Source organism: Rattus rattus, chromosome 6 (genome assembly GCF_011064425.1).
Source record: "Rattus rattus isolate New Zealand chromosome 6, Rrattus_CSIRO_v1, whole genome shotgun sequence".
In the NCBI taxonomy this organism is placed as follows: Eukaryota; Metazoa; Chordata; class Mammalia; order Rodentia; family Muridae; genus Rattus; species Rattus rattus.
Window position 1 is genome coordinate 55,040,787 of NC_046159.1, and position 26,647 is coordinate 55,067,433.

General features: G+C 42.4%; 1 protein-coding gene across 2 annotated transcripts; it reads right to left on the bottom strand.

The window, feature by feature from the left end:
* Positions 1 to 936: 936 nt before the first annotated feature.
* Ccdc174 (coiled-coil domain containing 174) lies at positions 937 to 21,212 on the bottom strand. 2 transcript variants are annotated; one of them, XM_032906086.1, is made up of 11 exons: positions 21,085 to 21,212; positions 18,592 to 18,696; positions 17,589 to 17,689; positions 14,882 to 14,940; positions 11,997 to 12,198; positions 9,382 to 9,477; positions 7,759 to 7,901; positions 7,254 to 7,348; positions 5,089 to 5,221; positions 2,615 to 2,761; positions 937 to 1,513 (listed from the first exon to the last, which is right to left on the bottom strand). In XM_032906086.1, exons 1-11 carry the CDS (start codon positions 21,124 to 21,126, stop codon positions 1,218 to 1,220), a joined length of 1,419 nt encoding a protein of 472 aa, XP_032761977.1. In that variant the 5' UTR covers positions 21,127 to 21,212; the 3' UTR covers positions 937 to 1,217. The 2 variants fall into 2 exon arrangements, with proteins under 2 accessions (XP_032761977.1, XP_032761975.1); XM_032906084.1 differs by having other exon boundaries at positions 2,615 to 2,764.
* Positions 21,213 to 26,647: the final 5,435 nt, after the last annotated feature.

Sequence of the window (26,647 nt, forward strand, 5' to 3'; positions counted from 1 at the left end):
GCCATCAAGGAGATGCCAAAGAGGTGGGTCTTCCTTTGTTACACTGTTCCCAAAGGCTTGGTAGTCAACTCCTATTGCCTGTCTGCAATTGCACAGGCAAATACTCTGAACACCTCTACTTAGTGATAACCTTTAGATGGCTGTGCACCAGACATACCTGTTCAGTACGGATCTAGGCAGGGACCAACGTGCTCAGCACCATGGGGTCCACGTCTGACCCACTGAGAGTCAAGACCTAAGTAATGGGGAGCACCAGGAGGCACAGAGGCAGGAGGACAAGTCAAGGCGCTAACTGGTAAAACTGAGGACTGGTTTCTAAACAGCTCAGCAGTCTTGGAATGCCCAAATAATTCAGCCCAACTCCAGATGTATGCAGATGACAGAGACATAGGTAACTGAATAAACATGGTACGGATCAACTGTCAACTTTTACCTTTTCCCTGACCTTATAGCTTTGGACGTGACTACTTAGTCAGTATTCCACCAGCTTCCTTTTCCCACTTTGCCCCCTCTAATAGGCCCTCATTTGCCTGCCTGTTAGACACTAAAAACTCCTTCTGATTTTGCTCCATCACCTGTTTGGGAAGTGGAATCTGTGGAGTAGACGCCTGCATGCTAGCACTTCTGAAAGGAAAAGAATGGAGCCCTAAAAGCGAAGCCATGAGTGGGTGTGTTTGCAAAGCAGGGGTACAAGTTCCTCAGAGGGGTATGGAGAGATGAGTCAGTACAAGAGCACTGGCTACTCTTACAGAGGAAAAGTTCAGTTCCCAGCATCCACATAGTAGCTTACAATTACACATAACTCCAGTCCCAGGGTATCCAACACCCTCTTCTGACCTCCTTGGGCACCAGGCACACACATGGTACACATATATACAAAAAGACAAAATGTTCACATACATAAAACGATCTGAAAAAGAAACAAGTTCCTCAGTGTCAGATTTCTCAGATTAGGATTTATATATGGTTCACACAGCTGGAAACCCAAGTGAGTTACAACTGGGTCAGCATGGAGGGAAGAGACAGTCCCTCTATACCAAGAGATAAAATAATGAACCACCAAATAGTCAATGAGCTCTCATCATACACTCACTTCTCCCTGCCAACTAATATGGCCTCAAGCCTGTGCATCCTTCGGAAAGTACAGGAAGAAAGAAGTAAAACCCAGTCCTGTCCTGATTTCTAAGACACAAATGCAACCAGCATGCTTAACAAGGTCATGTGACTTGTTTATAATAAGATATCATATCATCTAGTGTTTGGAAAGTGACTGTGGGTGCTTGTGGTGAGCTTTCAGAGGCAGGAGTGGATGTGTGTGAAGAGCTGGGTTCCTGGCTCTGGCCAGAGGAATGCCCCAAGTCACTTGGTGCTGCTCCTGGTCTGCTCCATGGCTGGCTACTCAAAGAACCAGTTCTCTTTTGACCCACAAAGTAATTTGAAGGTGGGGCAAACTCAGGATCTCGCTCAGCCCGGAGTTCTGACTGCTTCTTCGACCAGAATCCATAGGAAAAGTCTATGAAAATAAGAAAGAGTACTATTAAAAACAATTTTGAACCAGTCAAATTCATTAAATATTTTTCAGTTCTTATATGCCTGTTAAAAGCCACCACAGATTTTCTAAGAACAAGGATAGCAACACGAAACCCAGCTAAGAAATGGAGTGGCTTTATGACAAGGAAAGATTAGATAATGGCTCTTTGGAAAGGCTGACAGGCACTGGACCATACTGCCAAAAGGGCACTACAATTGCAGAGAAATGAAGCAATTAAGTCTTTTCTGTAGTTGACATGACTAGGTGTTTGACATCAAAGCAGTCTCTCATTGGTTGTGTTCTGGAAGACACAGAAGGGGCTCCTCCAATATGAATAGAGGCTCTTTACATTTCTTATCAACTCCAACAGCAGGAGCTAAGGTTCCACTGAATACCTTTGAAAGAGGCATACAACAGTCTGCTGTGGCAGACTATGGTGGGTACCTTGGTGAAAAATTAAAGAAAGATGTGCATATACAATGGAAGCTCAGGTAAACTTTCAACCGAACACAAAGGATTGCTAAAGACAGAATTCCTCAGAACACCAGTGTCCCTCATATTTTTTTTTTTTTTTTCGGAGCTGAGGACTGAACCCAGGGCCTTGCGCTTGCTAGGCAAGTGCTCTACCACTGAGCTAAATCCTCAAACCCTTTCCCTCATATTTTAAAAGCAGTTCTGAACAGTAGCATTCTAAGCTGAAAAACCACACCTAAAAGTATGGATCTAAACTTCCCAAGTGCTTCTTAGAAAATTTTTCTGTGGACAATATACCTTTGTAGATGCTGGTCTTTTATGATCATGTTTTCCCATTCTCCTATTTATAAATAACTACTGTCCAGTATGGAGAAGAGACAAGTTCAGAGACCTGGAGACTTAAGCCCCAGGAGCACCAAGAGTCACTGTAGGGCTGAAGGTGGAGCCCAGCAGTAGAGCTCTTGCCTAGTGTGTAAGGCCCTAGATTCCATCTCTGCACCATAAAAAAATGAAAATAAAACCTCACCAGAATCACACTTTTATTTAAAACCAAAAACACCCTTCCCAAGGACCTCTCAGAAGTTTTCACACCTAACAGCCCCCGCCTACCTTTCCCTCGGTCCCACTCTCGGATGTGTGGCACTCCAGGCTTGGTGTCCTTCCTCTCCTGGATGATGACTTCCACCTTGCTGTTCTGGGCCACAGGAGGTGGAGCAGGTACAGACTTTGGTTCTGAGGGCTCAGTAACAACTCCATCTGCTTTTGTAAGGAAACGAAACCATATTACCATGCTTTAAAAACTTAACATCCTAATTTTGAAGTAAAGCTAATTACTAGTACTGATGGGAACAGCAAGTGTGCCTCACTTAGACAGCAGTAAAGTAGCTTGGTAATATTATTTCTCTCTGTCTGTAGTGGGTGTGAGTGCCAGAGCACACGTAGAGATCACAGGACAACTTGGTGCAGTTGTTCGCCCTTTACGTGGATTCCTAGCATCAGATTCAGAAAATCAGGTTTGCGTTCTTGAGCCATCTTGACAACCCTTCAGCAACTTCTATACAACAGGTCGCCTAAGTCCTTAAACAACTCTAACAATTTTATTATTATTTTATCACCAAGAAAAATTCAGCAGATCCATTGATCATGTATAAACATGTTAAAGTATCAAGAATATTCAAAACTCAATCTGAAGTTGAACAGATATCAATCCCTGTGTTCCCAAGAAGCAATGGTGGACCCTAAATCCTCAAATTATCCAACTAAAACAGCAAGAGGAGCAGCCAGTGTGCTGGGAGAGGTGAAACCACCTGTTTCATTTTGGCCCTATTTTTAAAATCTTAATGAAAACTGATTTTCAAAAAAGATGTGGGAAAATTTCATTTCATATCTTCTAGGACAGATGTTCAAGAGGCAAAACAAAAACAGACACCATGCAGAACTCAAGTAGAGACAGCCTTTATCTGAAACTAAACATAGAATTTTCAATTCCTATGCTTTTCTAGTGTCTCGTCGTGTTACATGAGGCTTTGCTCAGAGGCTAGAAAAGGAAGAGAAGATTCTAGCCAGTCTTAAACTGGTTCTCTTGTTGCTGTCATAGTGTCCCCAAGTTTCAGTCTCGTCTCCCAGGAGAAGCCACTTTTCAGCTTCCTCTCCACTGTAGTCTGTAGACCTGAGCTCTGGCCACTGCAACACAAACGCTGGGCTACAGCCTCCCAGTCACATCCTGGAGAGGAAGCCGGGTCCTCTTCTCCCATGCTTCCCTGACCTGGTCCAGGGCTGGATCAGAAACAGGTGCCAGGGAGCAAGCTTGGAGTATACAGAGGAAAGTGACACTGGAGAGCAGCAGAAACAAGATGACAGGAAGCCTGGGACCAGATGACCTAGATAGCCTTGCACTTTTCAATGTTAACAGACAGCAAGCTTGCATTTTGGAGCCATTTAGGGAAGGGCTAAAGTTAGCAGTCTGGCTTCTACTCCACAATGCACAGTAAGTCTGTCGGATCACAGCACTTTGCACTATCTCCCCGGGAAAGTGTGTTCTATCTCGTTTCTAGAACATAGTTCTTTGGTTTGAATTTCTGCCTCCAGCTGCTTTACCTTAATACTCAACTCGGTAAGTGCATTTTACAAAGAAGAGTACATTACAACAACAACAAAGAAATAACCATAAGCAAAAAAGCTGAAGTTGGAGCTAGAGCGATGTCTTGGCAGTTAAGATTACCCATTGCTCTTCCACAGCACCCAAGGATTGATTTCCAGCACCCACATGTGGTTAGCAACCTTCTGTAATGAGTTCCTGGGGATCTGATGTCCTCTTCTAGCCTCTAAGGCACAGACACCAACAAAGAACAAAGACATGCATGCAGGCAAACACCCACACATATATAATTAGATAAAATTTTAAAAATTAAAAGAGCTGAAGTTGAAAAGACTAGAAAAAAGGGTTTTAAGTGTTTTTACCATAAAAATGATAAATGTATGAGCAGATATCTACCTTGACTTAGATTACATAATATATGCAATTACCAAACATCACATGGCACTCCCCAAATATGTATAGTTTCTATGTTTTTGTGTATAGATTCTTAAATTTAAATCTTAAAATGTTATGTCTTATATATGTACACAACTAAACTTTTAAGTAATTTTTCTAACCTGTCCTTATAAAAAGGGTGCATTATTTGTTAATATCCTTCTCTATTGCCTAAAAACATGAGAATGTCATTCTGAAACACTCCAGCTATCAAACTGCCCCTGGATGGTGAGATGGCTCAGTGGGTAAGAGTGCCTGCTGTGGAAAGCTGATGACCTGAATCTGAACCAGGAATATCAGAGAGGGCAAAAAGCGCACTACTGAAAATGGTCCTCTAACCTCCACATCCACACACCCACGCACACCCACACTCACTCACACACCATATACAATAATGAATAGAAATATCTAAGAGTAATCAAACTGCTCCTGGTGGGACTTCAAGGGCACATGCTATTTAGAGGTAAAGCTGAGCGCTGGCTGCAACTCTCTGAGTGACAGCGTAGACACAGCCTTCCCTTTGAAGTCAGAAGCCTGAGCCATGCTATACCTCTGCTTTCCTCTTCAGTCCCATCCTCCTTTGACTTTTTCATCTTTTTTTGTCGAAGCTTGGCAAGTCTTGCTTCTAAGATAGCTTTTCGCTTTTCCTTTATGTTTTCTCGTTTTATTCTCTGATCTGTTGTCTGGATAGAACAAAAAGTTAGAAAATTATTCACTGAAGTCAAATTCATTATATTTGTTTAAAAAGATAAAATAATTCTCTCTCTCTTTTTAAAGTGTTAATTAAGACAAGCAGTGGTGGTGCATGCTTTAATCCCAGCACTGGGAGGCAGAGTCAGGTAGATCTCTGTGAGTTTGGGGTCAGCCTGGATATAGAGTGAGTTCCAGGACAGCCAGGGAAATACACAGAAATCCTGTCTCAAAAAACCAAAAATGGGGGGGGGGGTTGCTAATTCATTTTCCTATCACCTCTAAGCAGCTATCCCAAAGACCCTGAAATTGGTGCCCTATAAAACAGATTGTCACAGCCCTCTGATGCTTTAGGAAGCTAAATGAGAACTCACAGAGCACAGTAGAAGCCTCCACATAGAAGAAAGCTATCCAGTTCTCTTCTACTCCTAGATCCCCTTAAACAACCTCTTAGTTCCTAACCTAGGTCATCAAAATTACCATGTTTCAAACTAGATTTAAAACAGCAAGGCTGGAGGCTGGAGAGATTGATCAAGAACACTTGCTGCTCTTGCAGAGGACTCAGATTCAGTTTGCTAGCATCCATATAGGGGATCAAACCATCCATAACTCCAGTTTAAAGGAATCCAATGTCCTCTGTGGTCTCTGCAGGAACTACACGTGCTCACAGCACACATATAGAGATGCAAGCAGAGCTTGCACAAAAATGGTGTGATGGTTTGTACATGCTTGGCCCAGGAGGTGGCCCTATTAGGAGGTGTGGCCTTGTTGGAGTAGGTGTGTCACTGTGGACATGGGCTTAAGAACCTCATTCTAGCTGCCTGAAGTCTTCTCCTAGCAGCCTTCAGATGAAGATGTAGAACTCTCAGCTCCTCCTACACCATGCCTGCCTGGATGCTGCCATGCTCCTGCCTTGACAATAATGGGCTGAACCTCTGAACCTGTAAGCCAGCCCCAATTAAATGTCTTTTGTAAGAGTTGCCTTGGTCATGGTGTCTGTTCATAGCAGTAAAACCCTGACTAAGACAAATGGTAATCATAAAACAGTAGGTCTAGTAATGGCTCAGCGGATGAAGATGCTTGCTGCAATGATGTAGGCTTGGCAACCTGTGTTCAATCAATCCTGGAATCAATACAGAGATAGAAGGAGAGATCTACTCCATAAAGTTGGCCTCTGACCACCACACATGCCATGACACACATGCCCACACATGCATATTATACACATGCATACTACTAATAAAAACAAAATGTAGCAAACCACAGATTACTTCCAAAACATTTATAATTTTAGAGTTTGAAAATCTACAGTAATTCGATAATTAGCTTTATGAAACTAACAATGACCTTCTGAATACCAATTTTCATTTTATTTACCACATTTTGTAGTCTTTTCTCAGACAATACATCCCAACTGCAGTTTCCCTTCATTCTGCTCCTTCCAGCCCTGTCCCCCACCTCCCTTCTCCTATCGATTCACTCTTCCTTCATTCCCCTTCAGAAAAGAACAGATCTCCCAGGGATATGAACCAAACATGGCATGACAAGCTACAGCAAAACTAGGCCCAAACCCTCACATCAGGGCTGGGTGGGGCAACCCAGTGGGAGGAAAAGGGTCCCAGAAGCAGGTTAAAGAATGAGAGATACCCCCACTCCCACCAAGCTAACAACCATTTGCACGTACGTACGTATGTATGTATGTATGTATGTATGTATGTATGTATGTATGTATCCATCCAGAGGACCCAACACACCCAAGAATGCTTAGTGATTGCCACTGCAGTCTCTGTGAGCCTCACTGAGCCCTGCTTAGATTGATTCTGTGGGTTGTGTTCTCCTGGTGTCCTTGACCCCCTCTGTGGGAGTCCCCAAGCTTAAGGGGAGGTACCCGATGGAGATCTCCAATTCATGCTCTCTCTCTACCCAAGTCTATACGCGTCTGGGTTTACTACATTTTTTTAAGCATGGCATATTAATTAAAAAAAAATCATTCAAATCTATAACAACTTAAACTTTAACTTGTACCTGCTCACGAAGCATCTCTAAAGTTTTCATTTGCTTGTTTCTCAACTCTTTGTCTCGGGCAAAGGCAAAATACCCAACACCAAGTTGCCGGGCCTCTGAAACAATCAAAATTATCAAAAGATTAGATTTCTGTAATTATTAAATCACATGTACAACAAGTTCCCAAACAAACCAAAGAGACACAAGGTGATATTTGCACAAATTTAAAGCAAAACCACAAAAGCTAAACTGTTTTACTATTTACTAAGTGACAGACACATAGACAGGCTCCTTGGCCTGGCTGTCTCCTCTCCTCTCTGGGAACAATTTCTTGGGCTAACAAACCTTCTGTTAGGAAGAGGTCCCCAAGTTTCTCAGGCCGTGGACAAAGGATACTTTCACCCTCTAAAGTACAGTCTGATCACATAAGAGCACTACTCTGTAAGAACATGGCTTTCTGCCTGCCACTGTCTAGCATTTTTAAAAAGAATTTTTAAAAGTTGCAAACAAACAACCCCAACAATACCATTTTCCCGGATGTCTTCATAGTGGATGGGCCCCATTGGTTTTTTCAAAGCCTCCCTTTCTTCTTCCTCCCATTGTTGGCGCTGAAGTTCTTTCCTCATGTCTTCAGATAACAAAGTCTTTTCATTAGCAGGACTAACAAAACTGGTAGAGGGATAGAAAAGCCCGTGTTTAGGGGAGCAACATGAGACAGCAACACTTAGGTGGATCATGGCTGAGTAACACAATTTGGAAAGACAACAGTTTCCACAGAGGTTTCTGACTAAGAAGTCAATACAACTGCTTTAATATTTTTAACATTCATTTACATACTGTGTATATATACACATGAGCATGTATGCAATGTTTGCACATATGCACATATGCCACAGCACACATGTAGAAGTCAGTCAGAAGACGGCTTTCAACCTTTAGGCATCTATTTTTCCCTTCTACCACGTGGGTTCCCAGGATTGAACTCAGGTCATTATGCTTAGCAGCAAGTACTTTAACCCGATGAGCCATCTTATATAATCTTATTTTATCAATTTTTAAATCAATTCCCAGACTTACACATGAGCCTGATGGGATCTTGCTTCAATGTTCAAGAAAAGTGACTTTCCTTTCTACCCTCGTCCTGGCTGACATATGGGAGGTGGCTTAGCCAGGAAGGATAACCACTGAACTTCTCTGAATGGCTCCTTGTCTGAAGACATGGATGCCTCTTGTCCAGCGGATGGCCATGGTTTATGCTGTGGCCCCTGTGTGCTTATTCCAGGTCTACCACAGGATGCCTCAGCCTCAAAGGGCTCACACAGGTGGAGTTTCTCTAATATGTCTCATATAAAGGCTGACTACCGGGAATTTTAATCACCAAGATACTTTTCAAACGTATGTTATTTCTTTGGTTTCATTAGAAATGTTGTCATGAGGCCTTTGCTTCAATATACAAAGACATATGAATAAGAAGTGAATAAAAGCAAGTGAACCGGGCTGGAGAGATAGCTCAGTGGTTAAGAGCACCGACTGCTCTTCCAGAGGTCCTGAGTTCAAATCCCAGCAACCACATGGTGGCTCACAACCATCTGTAATGGGATCCAGTGCCCTCTTCTGTGTGTCTGAAGACAGCTACAGTGTACTCATATACAAAATAAATAAATAAATCTTAAAAAAAAAAAAAAAGCAAGTGAACCTTCTCAAACCCTCTGTCCACAAAGGCTGATTTGTTAGCTAGGTTTGGGCTCATTCTGTATTTGCAATCTAGATCAGACATCCTTCCAAGTCAACAGTCAACTTATCCCTTTCAGCAGTTACAATGCACATGACCAGAACAGAGTGCCTGCCTGGGAAGCTTAAACCTAGTTCAAGTCCAGCCCAGGGAATAATGTTACTAATTCTCCCCAGTCCCTGGAAAAAAAAAAAAAATGGGTTTCAGAAAAAGAAAATCAATAAGTAAAGTACAATGACATTCAGGCTGCTCCCTGAGCACAGACGGTTATTGTGTAGGGTATGTTAAGCTACAGGCTTCAGTATATCGTCTTACTATTAATGGTCTTAATATAGCAACAAGTAGTCATTCAGCAGCCTCTCCCAGAAGACAATCCCTGTGGCTGTGTTCCTGACAAAGGCCACATATTAAACTTACAGTCTCCCCTGAAGATTTTTATCCATCTCCAATAGACCTGGTAAATCCTTTCTCATGCAGCGCCGGGATCGGCCCAAAGAGTCCACATAATCCACCCTGAAAATTAGACATTGGGAAGACAGTTTGTACCATGAGCAGAAGATCCCTATGTCAGGGAGTTGGCAATGTCATTACAGAGCCTGTGACCAAGAACCGGGAAGCTAAGGGCCCACTACCACAGGAAAAAACAATTAGCAGCTGGCACTCAATAAGCTTGTTGTGCCCTCTGCTAAATCTGTTTTAGAAACTATAGGAAGGAACTGATCATGGTTCTGACTTCAAAGACAAATTACCAATACAGAAATGGTGACATGGAAAAACTCTCTTAATTTGCGTGCACTTTCGCCACTAGACTATGTACTCCAGATTTTCACTGCTCCCTCCCCAGTGTACTCAGACCTCACCCCTTTTACTGCTCTGCTTCCAGCTGACACATTCTCTCCAGTGAGCTTAAGAGTTTTTAAAGTAAGTCATGGTGTCTTTTGGACCCCCTGTGAGTAGGAGGAAGACAAGCAATATACATCCTTCTTTATCTTTCCCCAAAGCAGACAGTAGGGCAGGGCACGCCAGTCACACAGCAAGGTTGAACAAAACACTGAGACTTCCTAACAACAAAATATGGGCAGGTTTTCACAGAAACCATTTCCTTTGCACTACAGTATAACGTACTTTCCTATTTGTTATCACAAGCAAGAATCTCGCAGAGTCTGGAGCAGAGTTTAGGGCACACAGTTAAGGACTTAATAATACAGGTTCTTAACAGGCTGTGCTGCGAGTAAGCAAAGCCCTTCAAGGTCTGACTCAGCTGGCTGTGCTGGTGCCTGTAATTTCTTTTCTCTCAAGTGACGCTGATTTCCTTGTTAGCCCATACTTTAAAACCAAATGCTTGGGAATCTACTCCTTTAGACACAAGAAATCAAACAACTAAACAAACAGTGTCTTCATTTTCTTTTTTCTTTCCGTCTTTTTTACTCAATGGGAGAGAAAACCATCTAGCCAGATGGTCTGTGTAATTATTTACAGTATTTTTGCAGAAAGATTTTGCACCACCTGGGATCTAATTACCAAAAGGATTTACAAGTAGTCACAATTCTGAAGCTTAATTCAAAAACAAAAAAAGTGTGGGAACTGCTTGAAGTGTCTTACTGCACCATATGGTGGCATGTGACACCTTCAATTGCCCTCCAAATTCCTCAAATTGCTGGCAAACTGCTTGTAATCATAAAGGCATTAATAAGAAAAGAATTAAAAGACATTAGCTCATTCACAGGCGATGGGATTTCTGCCTTGAAAAGCAATCATAGCTATTCTGTTCTGGAGAGGCCTCCGAAGCACACAAAGCCAGCAAAGGGAACACAAGAGCCAGCAATGGCTCTAGCTCATCAGCAACTGCTTACTGAGCAGTCCCAGCCAGCACGAACCTGGAGGAACTGGGCAAGCGAGGAAAGACTGTTCTCAGGAAAGCAGGAAGGGTGCATGGCAGAAAACACAATTTAGGCAGATTATAAAAAACAAGCAAAAGTTTGTCTCAAATGTTTTGCTAGAATGGGTCAACTGTAAATAAAAGATATGACTCCACCCCCCTCCAAAAATTAGTTCAGATGAGGAAGCAAGTACTTAGGACTAGAAAGGCACAGAGAGGCTGAGTTCTTTTCTGTGATTCCATGTAGCATACCACCACATGTCTACCCACAACAGTATCATTAGATGGAAGTTGTTTAAAAGTAAGAAAGCATGGACCCCATTGGACACCTTCAGCCATATGAAGAGGAAGGTTCTCTGACATCCTCAGTAGCAGGGAGTTCTCGTTATGCATAAATGCCTGTCTGAAGGGGCTAATTAAAAGGCTAAGAAACACCACAAACAGTCCTGACCAGAGAACAAGAGTTTAGAGGCCAGTCCAGTACATGGTCAGGACATCGGTGATGTCTAAGCAATGGCAAACTCTGCTAAATGAGTGACATGGAAGACACTGTGATGGGATTTTCACTCTGATCTGCATGTGGCTCCATTCCTCCATCTTTTATGTACATACAGGTAAAATCCAGGAAAAGGTCAAAGATGAAGTTCTGCAAAGTATCTGCTTATGCTCCCACCATGGAAGACACATGCTTCCAGAAGGGAATTTAAGGGAAATGGAGAGGATTTGTGGTGTTACCAGAAAACAGTGCAGCTAGGATACAGCTTACTGTACCTACCCTGCCAGTCTCTTTCTGCAGGACTCGAAGGGAACCACTTCAGGACCTGGCATCTGAAGCACAGCACAGTAAAGCAGCAGCATGGTAGTAAGGGAGCAGGATATGGATGGAGCGCCAAGGATCCTTGGGCCTGGCACCACATCAGGCCCAACAGAGAGATGCTCAGTTCTTACCTGCAGTCCCTGATGTTACCTCTCCACTGGTGCCCATTTCTATAATTGATACACTAGCTCATCCCACTTTAAAGGGAAGGTTTTTGGAAGACAGAAAACCCAGGCAGAATAAGAAAAAATGCTGTGATAATGATCAAGCAAAACACTTCTCAAAAAGCCAATGTGCGTTTGAGAGGATCACTCCGATCTAATCCCCATTACCCACCATTCCTCACTGGGGTCTTGAGGGGGAGGTATGTCTTTTTCAGAAAACTCTTCTTCATCATCATCATTAGCAGCAGCAGCAGCAGCATCTCTCTCTTCTTTGATTCGGGAATCTCTAGTGGCACCAAGCACCTCCATTTCTTTTCGCTTGTCTATGATTTTCTGTGTGAAATCCACAAGGTACATGTCCTCCACTTCCTCATCTAGGGCACAAAAATCAATTTACAGATCTTGAAATTAAAAAGGAAAATCATAGCTGGAACTGAGAAGGGCCCCACTGTCTGACTGTTTGCCAGTCAATGCCTGCACTGGGACAATTTACAGACAGCCACCAAGCACCTGACAGGAAGCTCTAAATAAGCCATCCATAACACCAATCATAATATTCCAAAAAGCCTTGAGGTTCCAGCTGTGTTATCAACACACTGTGTGAGCAGTAAGTCCATGTAACAACACACCCATTCAATTTAGAGCAACCCTCAGCTAACAACATACGAGAGACACAGAACAGATAGTGGACCTTTCTTGCTGTGGTGTAACAGGCCTTTCTAAACCTATGAGCTGCATCATTTAACTCTCACACTGGTGGAAAGAGGTGCTTGAAAGTTCCTAACACAGGTAAACAATGTGCACTTAAGCTGGGGCATGGTGTGCACACCTTTAACTGCAGCACTTGGGAGGCAGATACAGATAGATCTCTTTGAGGTCTACATAGTGAACTACATACATAGTGAGCTCCAGGTCTTCCAGGGCTACCTGGTGAGACCCTGTCTCTCTCTTGCATACACACATACATACATACATACATACACACACACACACACACACACACACACACACACACACACACACACACACCCTGAGTTCTTTTCTGAAGCCAGGCTCTTCAGGGATAGATTCAACATGTTTTTTCCCTAAGGACAGGGACAGCTAGGACAGACACTGGGCTCCCTATCACCAAGTGGTGATATCATCCCCCTTTACAGTGTAACAGTGGAGACAGCTGAGGCTCTAAGACTTCACCAGCTCAGATACACAAGTACAGTAATAAGTATCAGGAGATGGGATTGCTGGATCTGACAAAACCCACTTTCCTCAGACATACTCCTTTTGACTGAGTTACTGGATTTTCATGTTATTTTTAACTACAAGCATGGGGAAGAAGGGTGAATGGTGTACAGATACCCTCAGAAGGCAAAAGAGAACATCAGTTCTCCTACAGCTGGAGTTAGTTACAGGCAGCTGTGAGTTGCCAAGAGGAGTGCTAAGAACCAAACTCTGGTCCTCTGTAAGCACAGCAAGTGCTCTTAACTGTTAAGCCATCGCTCCAGCCTCTGGGTTTCAGTAGTAACAATAAAAGTTTGAATCAAAAGAGAAAAAAAAGAATAAAGCAAAAAAGTTTTCAAAGCCACTAAAGGGAAGAGCTCTTTGAGAGCTGAGGTGCAGAGGCACACAGCAGTGAGACATCCTGGAGATGAACACCTTGCTCCTCTTCTGGAGCGCAGCACTGTCGCCACAGCTCCCACCTTCAGGAATGACTGACTTTTCCATGCTGGACTCCCTGCAGTGCAAACAAGCCACACTATCTAAGAAGAGGCAAATGATGGCCCAGCACCACTGGTGTCTTGATTGCTAGACAGGCTAGACTATGCTGAGCCCCACCCCATCCCCTTGGAAGATCAGCTTTTACCACTCTCCCCTACAGGATCCTTTTCTCCAGCTTACCAGGTCAAAGCACTTCCTTCTAGAAATTTCCTGAATGCATACTTGCTTTCCCTGCCTGGCAGAAATTCTCTTATACTGTTTTCCAACTGTGAATACTGATTTCTATTTCAGGGGGATATGACAAAAGGGAATTGCATTACAAACGTTTAAACCAATTACATGACATCATACGACTACTAACAAAATATGCCATGAAGTCGAAATTACTTAGGATATGGGAAAATGTTAGCATAATAAAGGAGAGAGACAAGGAAAGGGGAGAAATAGAGAGAGCAAAGTTAAATAAACTAAAAGAGAAAGAAGAGGAATAGAATAGAATATTCTAGAGAGAAAAAAAGAGCAAGGAGTTATCAAAAAGAAAAATAAAATAAAGATTTCCCAACTGGATAAATGTAGGAAGAGAACTAAGATTAAAAATGTAAGAGATGGATCAGAGGGTAAGTACTTATTGCTCAATCATGAAGACCTGAGTTCGAATCCCTGTAAACTATATAAAGCCTGGTTTGCAGCACATCTGTAATCCCAGTCCTCCTGTGGCAGAAAGGTGGGAGATAGAACAGACCCCTCCAGCTTGTGTCTCCAACAAGGTGGAAGGTAAGGCCCAACACACGCTCCACTCCCATGCTGTGGCATTAACATACCTGCACTCAGACACAATAACATACACATAGCCACACACATCCAACATATACACAAAAATATAAAAGCAAAGGAAAATACTGCATGAAGTTAAAAGAAATAAAAAGCACATCACAGAAATAAAACTGAAAATAGAGGGACAAAGGAAAGGAAAAATGGACACATAATCTCAAAGGCCTAAACGGGGCCATAATTCTGTATAACCTTCCCTTTCCCACATGCATGGCTGTCCCTGCGTGTAAGGCGACCCCAGTTAAGCTGTCTCCTAGGTGTTACGCTCTCCTCCCCCATCCAATGGGATCTTCTGTGAAGGTGGAAGAACTGGCCCCTCCACTCCTCCCCTGTGCACTGACGGCTCCTAACAAGCTGGCTGGCACCCAACAGACCATCACATTACTACTGCAGATTTTCTTGTTCCCATTGGATTTGTAAGATTTCTCCCTCTTAGAATCATTCAAACAAGCAAGACTGAAGATCTGTATGAATTGTAGACAATAAAGAAATATAAACCGTTTTGTTTACCTAGAAAATCTCCTTTAGTCATCTTTTCATATAATTTGGCCTTTTCTTCCAATTTTTCCCTAGGAGAAAAACAGACAGGTATTAGAAATGGTCTTACAACTGTCCTTTCTGCCACCAAACTATCAGCTTGACAGCAGCCACCTCCCCTGAGGCCTGCCCCGAAAGGATGGGCACAGCGAGGGCTGACTGCCTTGTCCTGAAGAGTCCTTCAGACCCACTGCATCTACTTCACTGTGAAAGCAGTAGTGGGTCTAAGAACCTGAAGCCATTCTGGGTACAGAGTAACTGACAGTGAATGAATGGATGAACTGAGTTAAGGCTCCAACAATTTATCTACTAAATACAACTTAAGTTACATGCCAAAAGAAAGATGTATCTAAACAAAACATTTTTTAATTAAAAACTTTCAAAAAGGATCACCAAATTCAAGGTAACCCTTTGCTACAGTGCTTTTAGACTACAGTCCTGGTCATTTGTGGCTTATTACGCTTCTTTAACCAAGTTATATTTGTTAAAAGCATTAGCGACACCTACTTTAAACAGCATAAGCAATACACTTCAGCTACAAACTAATAAAAAACAAGCTACAGCCCTGGTGTTTCAACAGAGCAGCCTCGCTGCCCACATAATTTTGGTGGCATTTATCATGTGGTGGCAGATTAAAAAGGCCACCATAATTGCCTAAAAAGAGAAGCCCCAGAGGCCATCTGTAACAAGATCTCATTAATCACAATGGGAAATTCAATTCCTAATGGCACAAAGAGAATACATTACCACAAGTTACTTAAACTTTCTGTGTTTCAATTCCTAAAGCCTGGCATAACACATTCTTTTTTATTGCTTCTATGAGCTGTCATAAAAATTATCTGGATAGCACAAAGTAATGTCATTTTCTCATCTTTACTGTCCCCCCCCACCTGCCCCCTCTGTGTGTGTGTGTGTGTGTGTGTGTGTGTGTGTGTGTGTGTGTGTGTGTGTGTGTTAGTCCTGGCTGTCCTGGAACTCACTTTGTGAATCTTGAATTTTTACACAACCCATTTAGGACATAATTGCTGGACAATTGGCAAAATCTGAAGTATGAGCCACACAGTAGTAGTAAACATTGTGTAGAATAATGTCCTTATTCAGATAGATATATACTAAAATGTCCACAGGCAAATTATCATGATACTTAAAAGGTCATGATAATTCCTCTGCAGGTGTCAGGAAGAACAGAGAAAAGCAAATATGATGATATGCTAATTAGTAAATTTAGGAAACAGGTATTAGAATGTTCCTTTTACCCCTCTTTTAACTGTATTCTTGGTTTGGGAGGGAAAGTTTGGGGTCTTATCACCCAGCCTAGAACACACCATGGGACACTTCTTTAAAATATGCTGATAAGTTGAAAATGTGATTCAGTGGACAAGTATTCCATTCCTAGAAATACGCATTTTAAAAAACTGTTGCTATAGGTCAGGCGGTAGTGGTCCATGCCTTTACTTCCAGAGGCAGAGGCAGAGGCAGTTAGATCTCTGAGTACAAAGTCAGACTAGTCTACAGAGCAAATTCCAGGACAGCCAGGGCTACACGGAGAAGCCCTGTCTCAAAAAACCAACCAAACAATAACAACAAAAATTGCTGATGTGGCTTTTTCATTTTCTCAGCTGCCAGAAAGATGGCAGACACTCAGACTGAACCTTTTAAAACAAGAAGTGGGTTGTGCTGACAGAAACTGGCAAGAAGAGGCTCCCTTAGTACTACAGAACATTGGTCCAGGCCTCAAGATGCTCAAGGAAGCCATTGAGGACACCTACATAGACAAGAAATGCCTCTTCATTGGTAACATTGCCATCCAAGGTTGGATCCTGTCTGGTATTGTGACCAAGATGAAGACACAGAGGACCACTGTCATCTGTCGGAACCATAGCCACTACATCCAAAAGTGCAATGGAGTGAGAAGCACCACAAGAATATATCTGTACACCTGTCTCCTTTTCAGGGATATATAGCCACTGCCACTGTGGGAGGGTGTAGGGCCCTGAGTAAGACAGTATGCTTTACTGTGCTCAAGTTCACCAAGGCTGCCAGCACCAGGAAGCAGTTCCAGAAATTCTGAGAAGATACTGGACAACTCCCAGAACAAATAAAATTATTTTCCAACTTTAAAAAAAAGGTTATGAATTTAATGTGATAAAAGCTCAAAAACAGGACTCTATTTCATTTTCTAAACTGAATTATTTTTTTTCTTTTTGTAAAACAGCAGATTTTTTTTCTTTTTGTAAGACAGCAGATACATGTAAATTACAGTATTTTTAGAAGACAGCTGGCCCTCCATTGTTCCTATGTCTAGATTCAACTTATTGGAAAGAAACAATATTCCAAAACAATGTTAGATTGTTGCTAATATATACATTGTATCTATCTATACAGATTTTCTTTCTTGGCATTCCCTAAAAGATACAGAATAACAACTATTTATATAGCACTTGCACCATTTTAAGCATTGCAAGAAATCTAGAAAAGACTTTAAAATCACACTATTTTATCAATTTTGAGCATCCTTGAGCTTTGATATATGAGGTAGAAGAGGGTCCTAGAACCAACCAATACCCCTCGGATATCAAGGAATTTATACTGTGGAGTACTGGGCTCAAAGGATGCACATCAGGAAGAGTAACATCTCAATGTCTATTTCTTTGGTACTTTCCTGTTCAGGAGTAACTACCTTGATTTGTCTAAAGTCTTCTGCTCCTCAAGCTTCTGTTCAGCGTCTTTCTCTGCTCGACTGGAAACACCTGCATTTTGTTTGCTCCAGATACTTGGCTTCTGGAAAATGATTCAAAAGAACAAAATAAAACCGTATGGTTGCAAAATAAACTCAACTCGGATGCATCAAAATCACAGAAAATCCTTAGATCTTATGAATCGTCAGAGAACTACTTATTCTGACAACTAATTTACAGCCTACATTAGTCTACCTGCACATGACAAAGCTGGAGATGAAAACAAGTTCATCTCACATTCACATAAAGAATGTCCTTTTGAGCATCACTGAGTTACTTTCTCAATTGAGTTTACCCCTGACTGAGTACTACACCATTCAATATTTCAATGAACATGAATAGAATGCAAAGGAATACAGTGGATTACTACCTATAAAACTTAAATTTATTGAAATTTATTGAAAACTTAAATTCTTTCAGATTTTAAGTCTATTTCTATATTTTACAATTGTTTATCTCTGTTGGAATACAAAATACATGTTAATCTTCCATGAGAATGTAAAGAATCCACTTACTAACAGCATATTAAAGAAGAATATTGGAACTGGAAAGATAGCCTAGCATTCTTTATGATGGCTTTTACTGCTCTTGCAGAGGACCTTAGTTCAGTTCCTAGCACCCACATTGCTTGTCCTACTATCATACATAACTCCATTTCCAGGGGACCTAATACCCTTTCCTGGTCTCTGAAGGCACCCATGCACAAGTGGCACGCACATGCATGCATGACACAAGCATGCATAAACACAACATACATTAGTAAAATAAATCTTTTTTTAAAGAGTACTAATTTTAATATTTAACAAAATTTATGCAAATGTTCAATTGCAAGTCAGGGATTTTTTTTTCCTTTAACATTTATTTATTTACTGATAACCACTAACATTTTTCAAAAATGTAAAATAACAAATCTCCCATGTTTAGAATTGGCAGAGATATTTTTACCTTATTAGATGTCTTTGGTTTTCCAAAAACTCCAGAATCTTTTAGAAGTTTTTCTTGTTTGAATTCTTCTTGTTTTCGGAAAAGCTCAGCCTTAAGATCTACCAACTAGAATAAAATAAGAAAGTAAACAATATTTATCTCAATTCTGGCAGGTGACTGGGATTGCAAAGCAACAGTTATTCTCCAAGGAAGATTTGAGGTTCCTAAACACAGACAAGAAACACAATGTTTAAATACAGAACTCCATACACAACTAAACGGCACTTGGTTTGCTGTAGTTTTGCTACGAATATAATTCTACTCTAAATTTCATCATTTAAGGCTTTTTTTCTGCCAAGAGCAGAGTGGCGGACGTAGTAAGGAAATGGCATTTACACGTTCACAATACATTCCTCTATTTTCTGAAGCACCTTCTGTTTGTGGGACACATCCCAAAAGTATAGAGTCAAGTTTGACTTAGTTTGTTTAAAAATAATAATAAGTTTAACAAGGTTTAAAAATGGGAGGGGGGCTGGAGAGATGACTCAGTGATTAAGAGCACTGGCTGCTCTTCCAGAGGTCCTGAGTTCAATTCCCAGCAACCCCATGATAGTTCACAACTATCTGTAATGGGATCCAATGCCCTCTTCCTTTGTGGGTAAAGACAGTGACAGTGTACTCACATATATAAAATAAATAAGTAAATGGGAGAGGGGAGCGCAGGTGAAGAGAATGGGGCAGCCCCTCCTGCTCAGCTGTGTTAGTTCCAACAGTACAATGGGGGAAATGACATAATGACAAGTAGTTCTATGTAATGGCATGTGTAAATCAGACACTACTGGCTGACAGGGAAAATAAATATGACTGAACCCTGAGGCTGCAGAGATGAGTCAGCAGTTAAAGAGCACTTGTACAAGTCTCAGGTTAGGTTCCCAGCACCCACATGGTGGCATACAACCGCACTTATGTTAGCTCCAGCCCCAGGGCACAGTCACACAAGTGTTACAGAGACAAAGGTGCAGGCAAAACAGTTATACACAAAATGAAAAATATCCTTTAAAATTTTCTTTAATGATTCCTTTTTGGTTTTTAGTGTACATCCTCTGGAAGAGCAGCTAGTACTCTTAACCTATGCGCTATCTCTCCAGATCCAAAGAACTTTTTTCTTAAATGACTGAGTTCAGTGATTTCTATTTGAAATAAATCCACTTAAAGGTACTATTGGAGGGATTTTAACAGTGTAAAGTAGTTTTATTCCAGGACCCAATATTCAAAATTCTTTAAAAATAGAAGAAAAATTTGCCTTCTCTTTTAACTCTTCGTAAATGCCTCAATTACCTAGCTATATGTTTTTCTGTTCTACAACTACTTCTGAATTTAAGCTCACAAAATGACCAATTCCAAGACTTCATCTGTATTATAATTATTGAAATATTATCCTCTGGACAAGTTAAAATTTAGTTTTGTTTGGTTTGGTTTTTAAAGACAGGGTCTCACTGTGCAGCCCTGGCTATCCGGGAACTATGTAGCTCAGGCTGGCCTCTGACTTACAGTGGTCTCTATCCACTTGTCTCTGACACTTACATGCTGAAGTTAAGAGCACGTGCAAATACATCCTGATTCATTCAGTTTGTAAGTACCGAATCCAAGCAAACATAATTACCAATTTTTTATATTAAAAAACAAATTCCAACAAAATATTTGCTACATTAGATGTTTTCTTCTTGTATTCCCATTGGAAATTCAAGATTTAAGTCAAAGGTTAGGCGATTTGTTCGGAGAACAAATACAAAAGGCACCGTTATGCAGTCAATCAAACTGAACTTGGTTTCTCACACAACAAATCTGTAAGTACATTGAGGAAAACGGCATTCATCTTTGAGTGTCAACTTGATTATCCATTAAGAATGACAATTAATACAATTAATACCACCTACGTTCAAAAGCACTTCTGAGGACTCTATGGCAGCATGCATATGAAGCACGGACACAAAATGTGAACATTGTTTACAAGTTTTCTGGTGAGAGTGGTTAAGTTAGCAAAACTCCTTACATCCTGTCAGTGCTCACGCGCCCGGGTAGCCCAGCCCACAAGGCACTAACTAACTTATCTGGGTCCTGCTAGGGGAACCCTAGGTACTAGACAAATCATATCCCAATACTCGAGGACTTTGGGCTGGAGGAGAACGCAAGAAAGGCACGTCCTCCAAGTGCCCGCAGACAGCGAGCCAGCTCTGGCGGCTGACCCGCAGGATGCGCCCTGAGATCCCTGAGAGGATGGCTTCTGGGGGCTGCCTGCAGGGCGAGCTCAGCCTAGGTACGTGGCGGAGCCGGGTTCAGGATCCTGTGAGTAAGGATACGGTCGAGGGTCCCCGCAGAGAGAAGGCGGGTTGGTATCCCTGTCATATGGAGGTTCCAGGCCCCTAACTTGCGTGGGGCAACAGTTAGGTCACCATTCTCGACAGAGAGGCGGAGGAAACACGGAGCAAGTAGCTAAGCCACACTTGAACTCACCGAGGAGGCTGTAACGTCCAAAGGCTTTTTCTTTCGATCCATCGTCCCGCCAAGGTGTCCGGTCCCAGGACCCGGTCTCCCTGTGGCCTCAGTCAGACCCTACGAGTCCGCCCCGGAGCAGAACCGGAAGTAGCTTTGATAGCGACGCTGAGTTTCCGTGATTTTGCGACATAGATTTACGACCTCGGCTCCATCTTGAAAGCGTCAGTGTATGCTACCAAGTCGGTACGTCGCCATTTTGAGAAGGTCAGAGGGTGGCTTAGGGTTTAAATCGATTGCAATTAACCATCTTGAAGAGAGCAAAAAGTGAGGTGAAAATGGTTAGTATTGTCGCCGTCTTGAGACAGAAGGAATATAGCTTTCATCGCAATACACACTATATTGAATGGAGAGTCTTAAATGATGGGAAAGAATAGCACCATCTTGAGTAAACTCAAGCGTCTCCAACGTGAAAACAAAAGGAATTTAATAAAACTGGTGGTGGTAGTTGTTAGCATTCTGTCTAAGCTCCACCCCCACAGTTACCTAGCAACAGCCAGGTATGCTCCACCCCACAGTTACCTGGCAATAGCCAGGTATGCTTGACTCTATAAAAGGGGCTGTTTGCCCCTTCTCCCTTTGTCCCTTCTCACCCCATTCCCTGCCTCTTCTCTCCACACCCTCTCTCTCTCTCTCTCTCTCTCTCTCTCTCTTCTACTACCCTACCCCTTAACTCCCTCCCATGTCCTGAATAAACCCCTATTCTTATACTATTGACACCACACGATGTGTTTATATAAAGATAAAGAGAGGGGCGATATGTTCTATGGAGGTGTGGTGAGATATGAGGAAAGGGGGTGTCAGCAGGCCCGTGCTGAGACATCCCTTCCCCCTGAGGGACCAGAAGTGTAGAATAGAGTTCCTGACTGCATGGAACCCACACGCAACCACACAACACGTGTACCATCACAACCAACCCCCAGAATATTCTATTTTGAAATTACTGTTTGAATTGCTAATTTATTAAAAGTATTTTGACCTGGGGTTAGACAAAATTTCCAACAATTTCTGAAATGGCCCTAAACATGCATTTGCTGTATCTTTGCAAAGCAGTGTGTTCTCAGCACTGATGATGATAAAGTCATAACAATCAACTCTGAAAACACTGACGATGCTCTGTGACCTACAGTATCAAATGTTTAACTAACATTTAATTCCTTATGTTGAAAACAAGCGCATTCATGTCATTAGGATGCAAATTGTTTTTCATCTTTAATAAATGGTGAAAATATACATTTGCCAAAGAATTGTTTTAAAATAATTTTTAAATTATCTTTATATATATATATCTTTATATATGTATATCTGAGGTCATGAAAATAATATTGGGTAAAAAGAAGTTGTGAGTGGAAAAATTTTAGGAAATCCTTCCCTAGAAGACTGTATGGCATTATTATAGTCTTACTTTATCTGTAGAATGCCTATGGGGAATCTGTGGTTATCTCCTGGTTGGCTATGTAAGCTTATACCATAGAAAGTCTCACAGAGTGTTACCCCTCTAGTGAGAAACCTCCCCAAACAAAGACATTACTAGGAAAGGATAGAATATAGCTCAGTATTGTTGCACATACTTAGCATGTATATGAACCTGGGTTCCATCCCTGGAACTGGGGAGAAATAGAAAAAAATCCATCAATTCTCCTTTGTTCCCCCAGCTGTTACACAGAATGTGATGTTGGCCAGAATACTCTCCTGGCAAACCCACAAGTTCCCATACATCCTGTTTCTAAAAGATCTCTTTTTCCTTTGATGCCTTCCCAGCAGCTGGGTCTGTCTGGAATTGCTTTCCTCTATCCAGTCCCCAATAGTGCAGCTGTAACCCAGTGCCATTTTCCAGGTCTTGAAAACCATGCTTTGAACTGTAGTGGGCTGGTCTGATGCTGCTTGTATTCTAATGCTTAATATTGGGCCCTCAAGACTGGCTGCCCCAGAGGTGAGAGAGTCAACACACAGAAGCTAGGTGAACCTGTCCCTAAGTTGTTTCTGATTGGTAAATAAAAATACCAATGGCTGTAGTTCCAGGGAAATGTTAGTGGTCCCCAAAAACACAGACAGGAACCAATCTGATGTAACTCACAGCAGGGTCTTTATTCTATTTGAGTTAGCTTGGGCCCCCACAACACATCACCATCACTCAGGACGGTTTTGATGGGGGAGGGATTGTCTTTGGGGCAAGGCTTTATAGTAAGCAGCAACAGGGAGTGCGTGTGCAAGCATCTAATTGGAAAGCTACTGTGGCCTTTCACATAATTGGCTGGTTCTGGGAGTCACATCATAAACTTAATTTCTGCTCCCCTTTGCATTGTGGGCATTAGGCAGGGGGTGGGCTTTTAACCTGGGAGTATAGATTTGTTGAGGGAATAACCTGGAGACACTGGTCTTGTCAAGGGTGTAACCTGGAAACGCTGGTCTTGTTGGAGATTAACCTACAGACTGGAGCTAGGCTCAGGTTTTGTTGGGGGACAACTTGGAAACTAATGTTAGGTACCAGCCGGTTAGTTTACCTGAATTCAAACTTAGGTAGGCTCTCTAAAATGGAGCTTGAACTTAAAAGATTTGGCATCCCATAGCCAATAGCTGGGCAGAAGAGGCATAGATGGGGTTTTTAGGTTTTGCGGGCTTAGGGTTAGGAGAGAGGATGAGAAGAAGAAGGTGGAGGAGGGGGAAGGAGAAGCTGCCACGGGTTAGGAGTCAAGAAAGCATGGCCCTGAGGGCTGGCCAATTAGAGTTAAAAGCAGCCCAGGTGAATCATAGTAAGTAATAACTCAGGGTTATTGATAGTGAAGAAGATTCTATTATAGAGGGTAGGTAGTATCTGCCCAGCTCTTGTGTTGTTTAAGGATTATTGTAAATGTAAAGTTTTTTAATGCAGAAAACAAATGATCTAAGGCAGGGTGGGATAGAAACCCCAAGTCAGGATTAAATAAATTTCTACAACATGAAGCAGAGTCTCTCTCACAGGGCCTGGCTGGCTGAGCAGGCAAGAGGTTTGACATGGTGAGATGAAGATGGCCCTATATTTATTGACTGTTCTTGTTGTGACCAAATATCTGACAAGAGCAATTTAGGGGAAGAAGGCTTATCTTGGCTCATAGTTTGAAGGGATACAGTCTATCACAGAGGGGAAGGTATGGTGGGAGGTTGCTCCATCCCACAACTCCAGCTCCATCCAAAATCGGGGCCTCTTCACTGCCTTGAATATTGACCAGCTGGAAGGGATGAAGCTCTTCTAGAGGATCTGTGCCCCTCTTTGGCTGTCAGATGATTGAAACAATGGATCCTCAGAAAGTGTAATTTCCCCAATGAAGCTCATGCTGCAGAAGAAAAGAGCTTGAATGAGGCTGGAGAGATAGCTCAGGAGTTAAAGCACTGAATGTGCTTCCAGAGGACCTGGGTTTGATTCCCAGAACCCATATAGCAGCTCCCTGCTCTCTGTAACTCCAATTCCAGAGAATCTGATATGCTCTTCTGACCTCTGCATGCAACAGTCTTGTAGTTATATGGACATAAATGCAGGAGAAACACCCATAGACATACAATTTTTAAAAATTAAATAAAGGGGTTGAGGATTTAGCTCAGTGGTGGAATGCTTGCCTAGCAAGCGCAACACCCTGCGTTTGGGCTAAGCCAGAAACCGTTCTCCTGGGAAAAGCTTTGCAGGCCACCCTGCAAGAACGTGGAACCAGGACAGGGATGGGAGGACCATGCCTTGACCAGGACTGCTTAGCAATGCATAACCCTGGCTCTTCATCTCATCCTTAACCTTACCTCAACAGATGCATCTGATCCCTGCAAAAATGCACTCGGGTCAGAGAGGCATCACTGGATCTCCATCTCTTTCAGTGTGGCCACATTGTACACATCTCCCTTTTCTTCTCACTATTAATTTTGCTCTTTTAATTGGCTTTTCAAGGATGGGTGGTTGGACCTGGCTTGTTGGGGCACAGGGTGTGATCCTAAGTCTGGTAACAACATGTTGGTGGAACAGAAAGTAAAAAGTGGAGAGGAAGTAGACCCCAGATTAAAATAAAATGCCATAAAGCCCTCACAGTGATCCACCTCCTCCAGTGAGGCTCCACCCCCTAAATTAGTCACAACTTTCCGAAACACACTATCAGCCAGGGACCAAGTGTTCAATCTCAGGAGAGTACGTGGGACATTCCATATTCAAGCTACAGCCAGCCTGCGTGTAGAAACAGCTGTGTGCACATCCCTCACAGATTCAGAGCTGTAGGTGACAACAGTCTGTATGGTGATACTGCATACTTGACAGTGTGTCTCACGCCTGCTGGGCCCCAGGGGTGTGCAGTGGGGGGCAGGTGGATTCTCTTCTTCCTTTTCATTCCTGTGGGATATGCATTGTCTATGAAACCTTCTGTTGGTCTTAAATTAAGGAGGAGAGAGAAGACCTTCTAAAACAGTCATCGGTCATCTTCCCCAGGAGCTTGGCTACAGCCAGACTCATTTTTAATGAGGGGTTTTCCAGCAAGGAGGCACCTAAGGACTCACTACAGGCCAGCCTCGTCCATTGCAATCAGGGCTGCCCAGGCTGCTACTGTGAGATTCTATTTGGCTGTGTGCACATCCCTAACAGATTCAGAGCTGTAGGTGACAACAGTCTAAAGTCTACCAGCTTCATCGAGCCCAGGAAGCCTTTTAGCGTCTGAAAACTATTTTTATATATATGTTCTGTTTTCTTGAAAGAAAATTGTGTCTCCCCCTCACTTGTCCAGCACAGAGCCCTCACCTTTGTTCCGTCTCTGACACCAGTGACTCTAATAAGAAATTACTCAGCAGTGGATGAATAAGCTGAGTCCAATGTGTGCAAAAAGATTAGGTTGGACCGAAGAAAATTGGGTTTTCAACAAGGGCACAGGATGAGACAGAAGGCAAAAAGATAAGGGGAGTGGGGCCCTGGATGACAGTGCAGCTGACCTTCATGAGGATCAGGCAAGACTGTCAGTGTCACAGCACTTAATTTCTGCAGCAATCTCAGGGGGTGGATGTTATCACTGTTCCTATGCAGAAGCAAAAAGAAACACAGAGAAGCCAAGTATGTATACAAGGTCATACGACTTGGGCTTGAACTCTACTGGGGAAAGGAAAAAAAGTCAGCCTCTTATCCCCAAATTATTTCTGCAGAAGGACCCGTCATTGGCTTACTCCAAGTTCATGCTGATGGTTGGCAATTCTCGGCTTTCCTGGCCTTACAGCCATCTCTCGAATCCCATCAACACACCTCCCTCTGTACCAATCTTTGCATGATTTTCTTCATGTAAAGACTTTGGCTATGTGAGATAAAGGGACTTCTGGAATCCCGGTGACCTCACTTTAACTAATGACATCTACAGTGACACTGTTTCCAAAGAAGGTCACATTCTGACTGCAATTTTGGACTTACATACATTGTTTTTGCTTTGTTCCGGGAGGAGGCCCAGAACAGGCCCCAGCTCCTGTCTTGGAAAGAATTACTTAAAGCCCACAGCCCTGATGAGAGAAGGGAACCTGAGACCCATGACTGAGA

What these genes read in the sequence shown, in the direction of transcription:
- Ccdc174 (XM_032906084.1), bottom strand. Translation starts at nt 21,126, where the DNA reads ATGGATCGAAAGAAAAAGCCTTTGGACGTTACAGCCTCCTCG. An exon ending in TGGACGTTACAGCCTCCTCG is followed by an intron (nt 18,697 to 21,084) that starts GTGAGTTCAAGT and finishes ATTTTATTCTAG; the next exon opens with TTGGTAGATCTTAAGGCTGA. An exon ending in AACCAAAGACATCTAATAAG is followed by an intron (nt 17,690 to 18,591) that starts GTAAAAATATCT and finishes ATCATTTTCCAG; the next exon opens with AAGCCAAGTATCTGGAGCAA.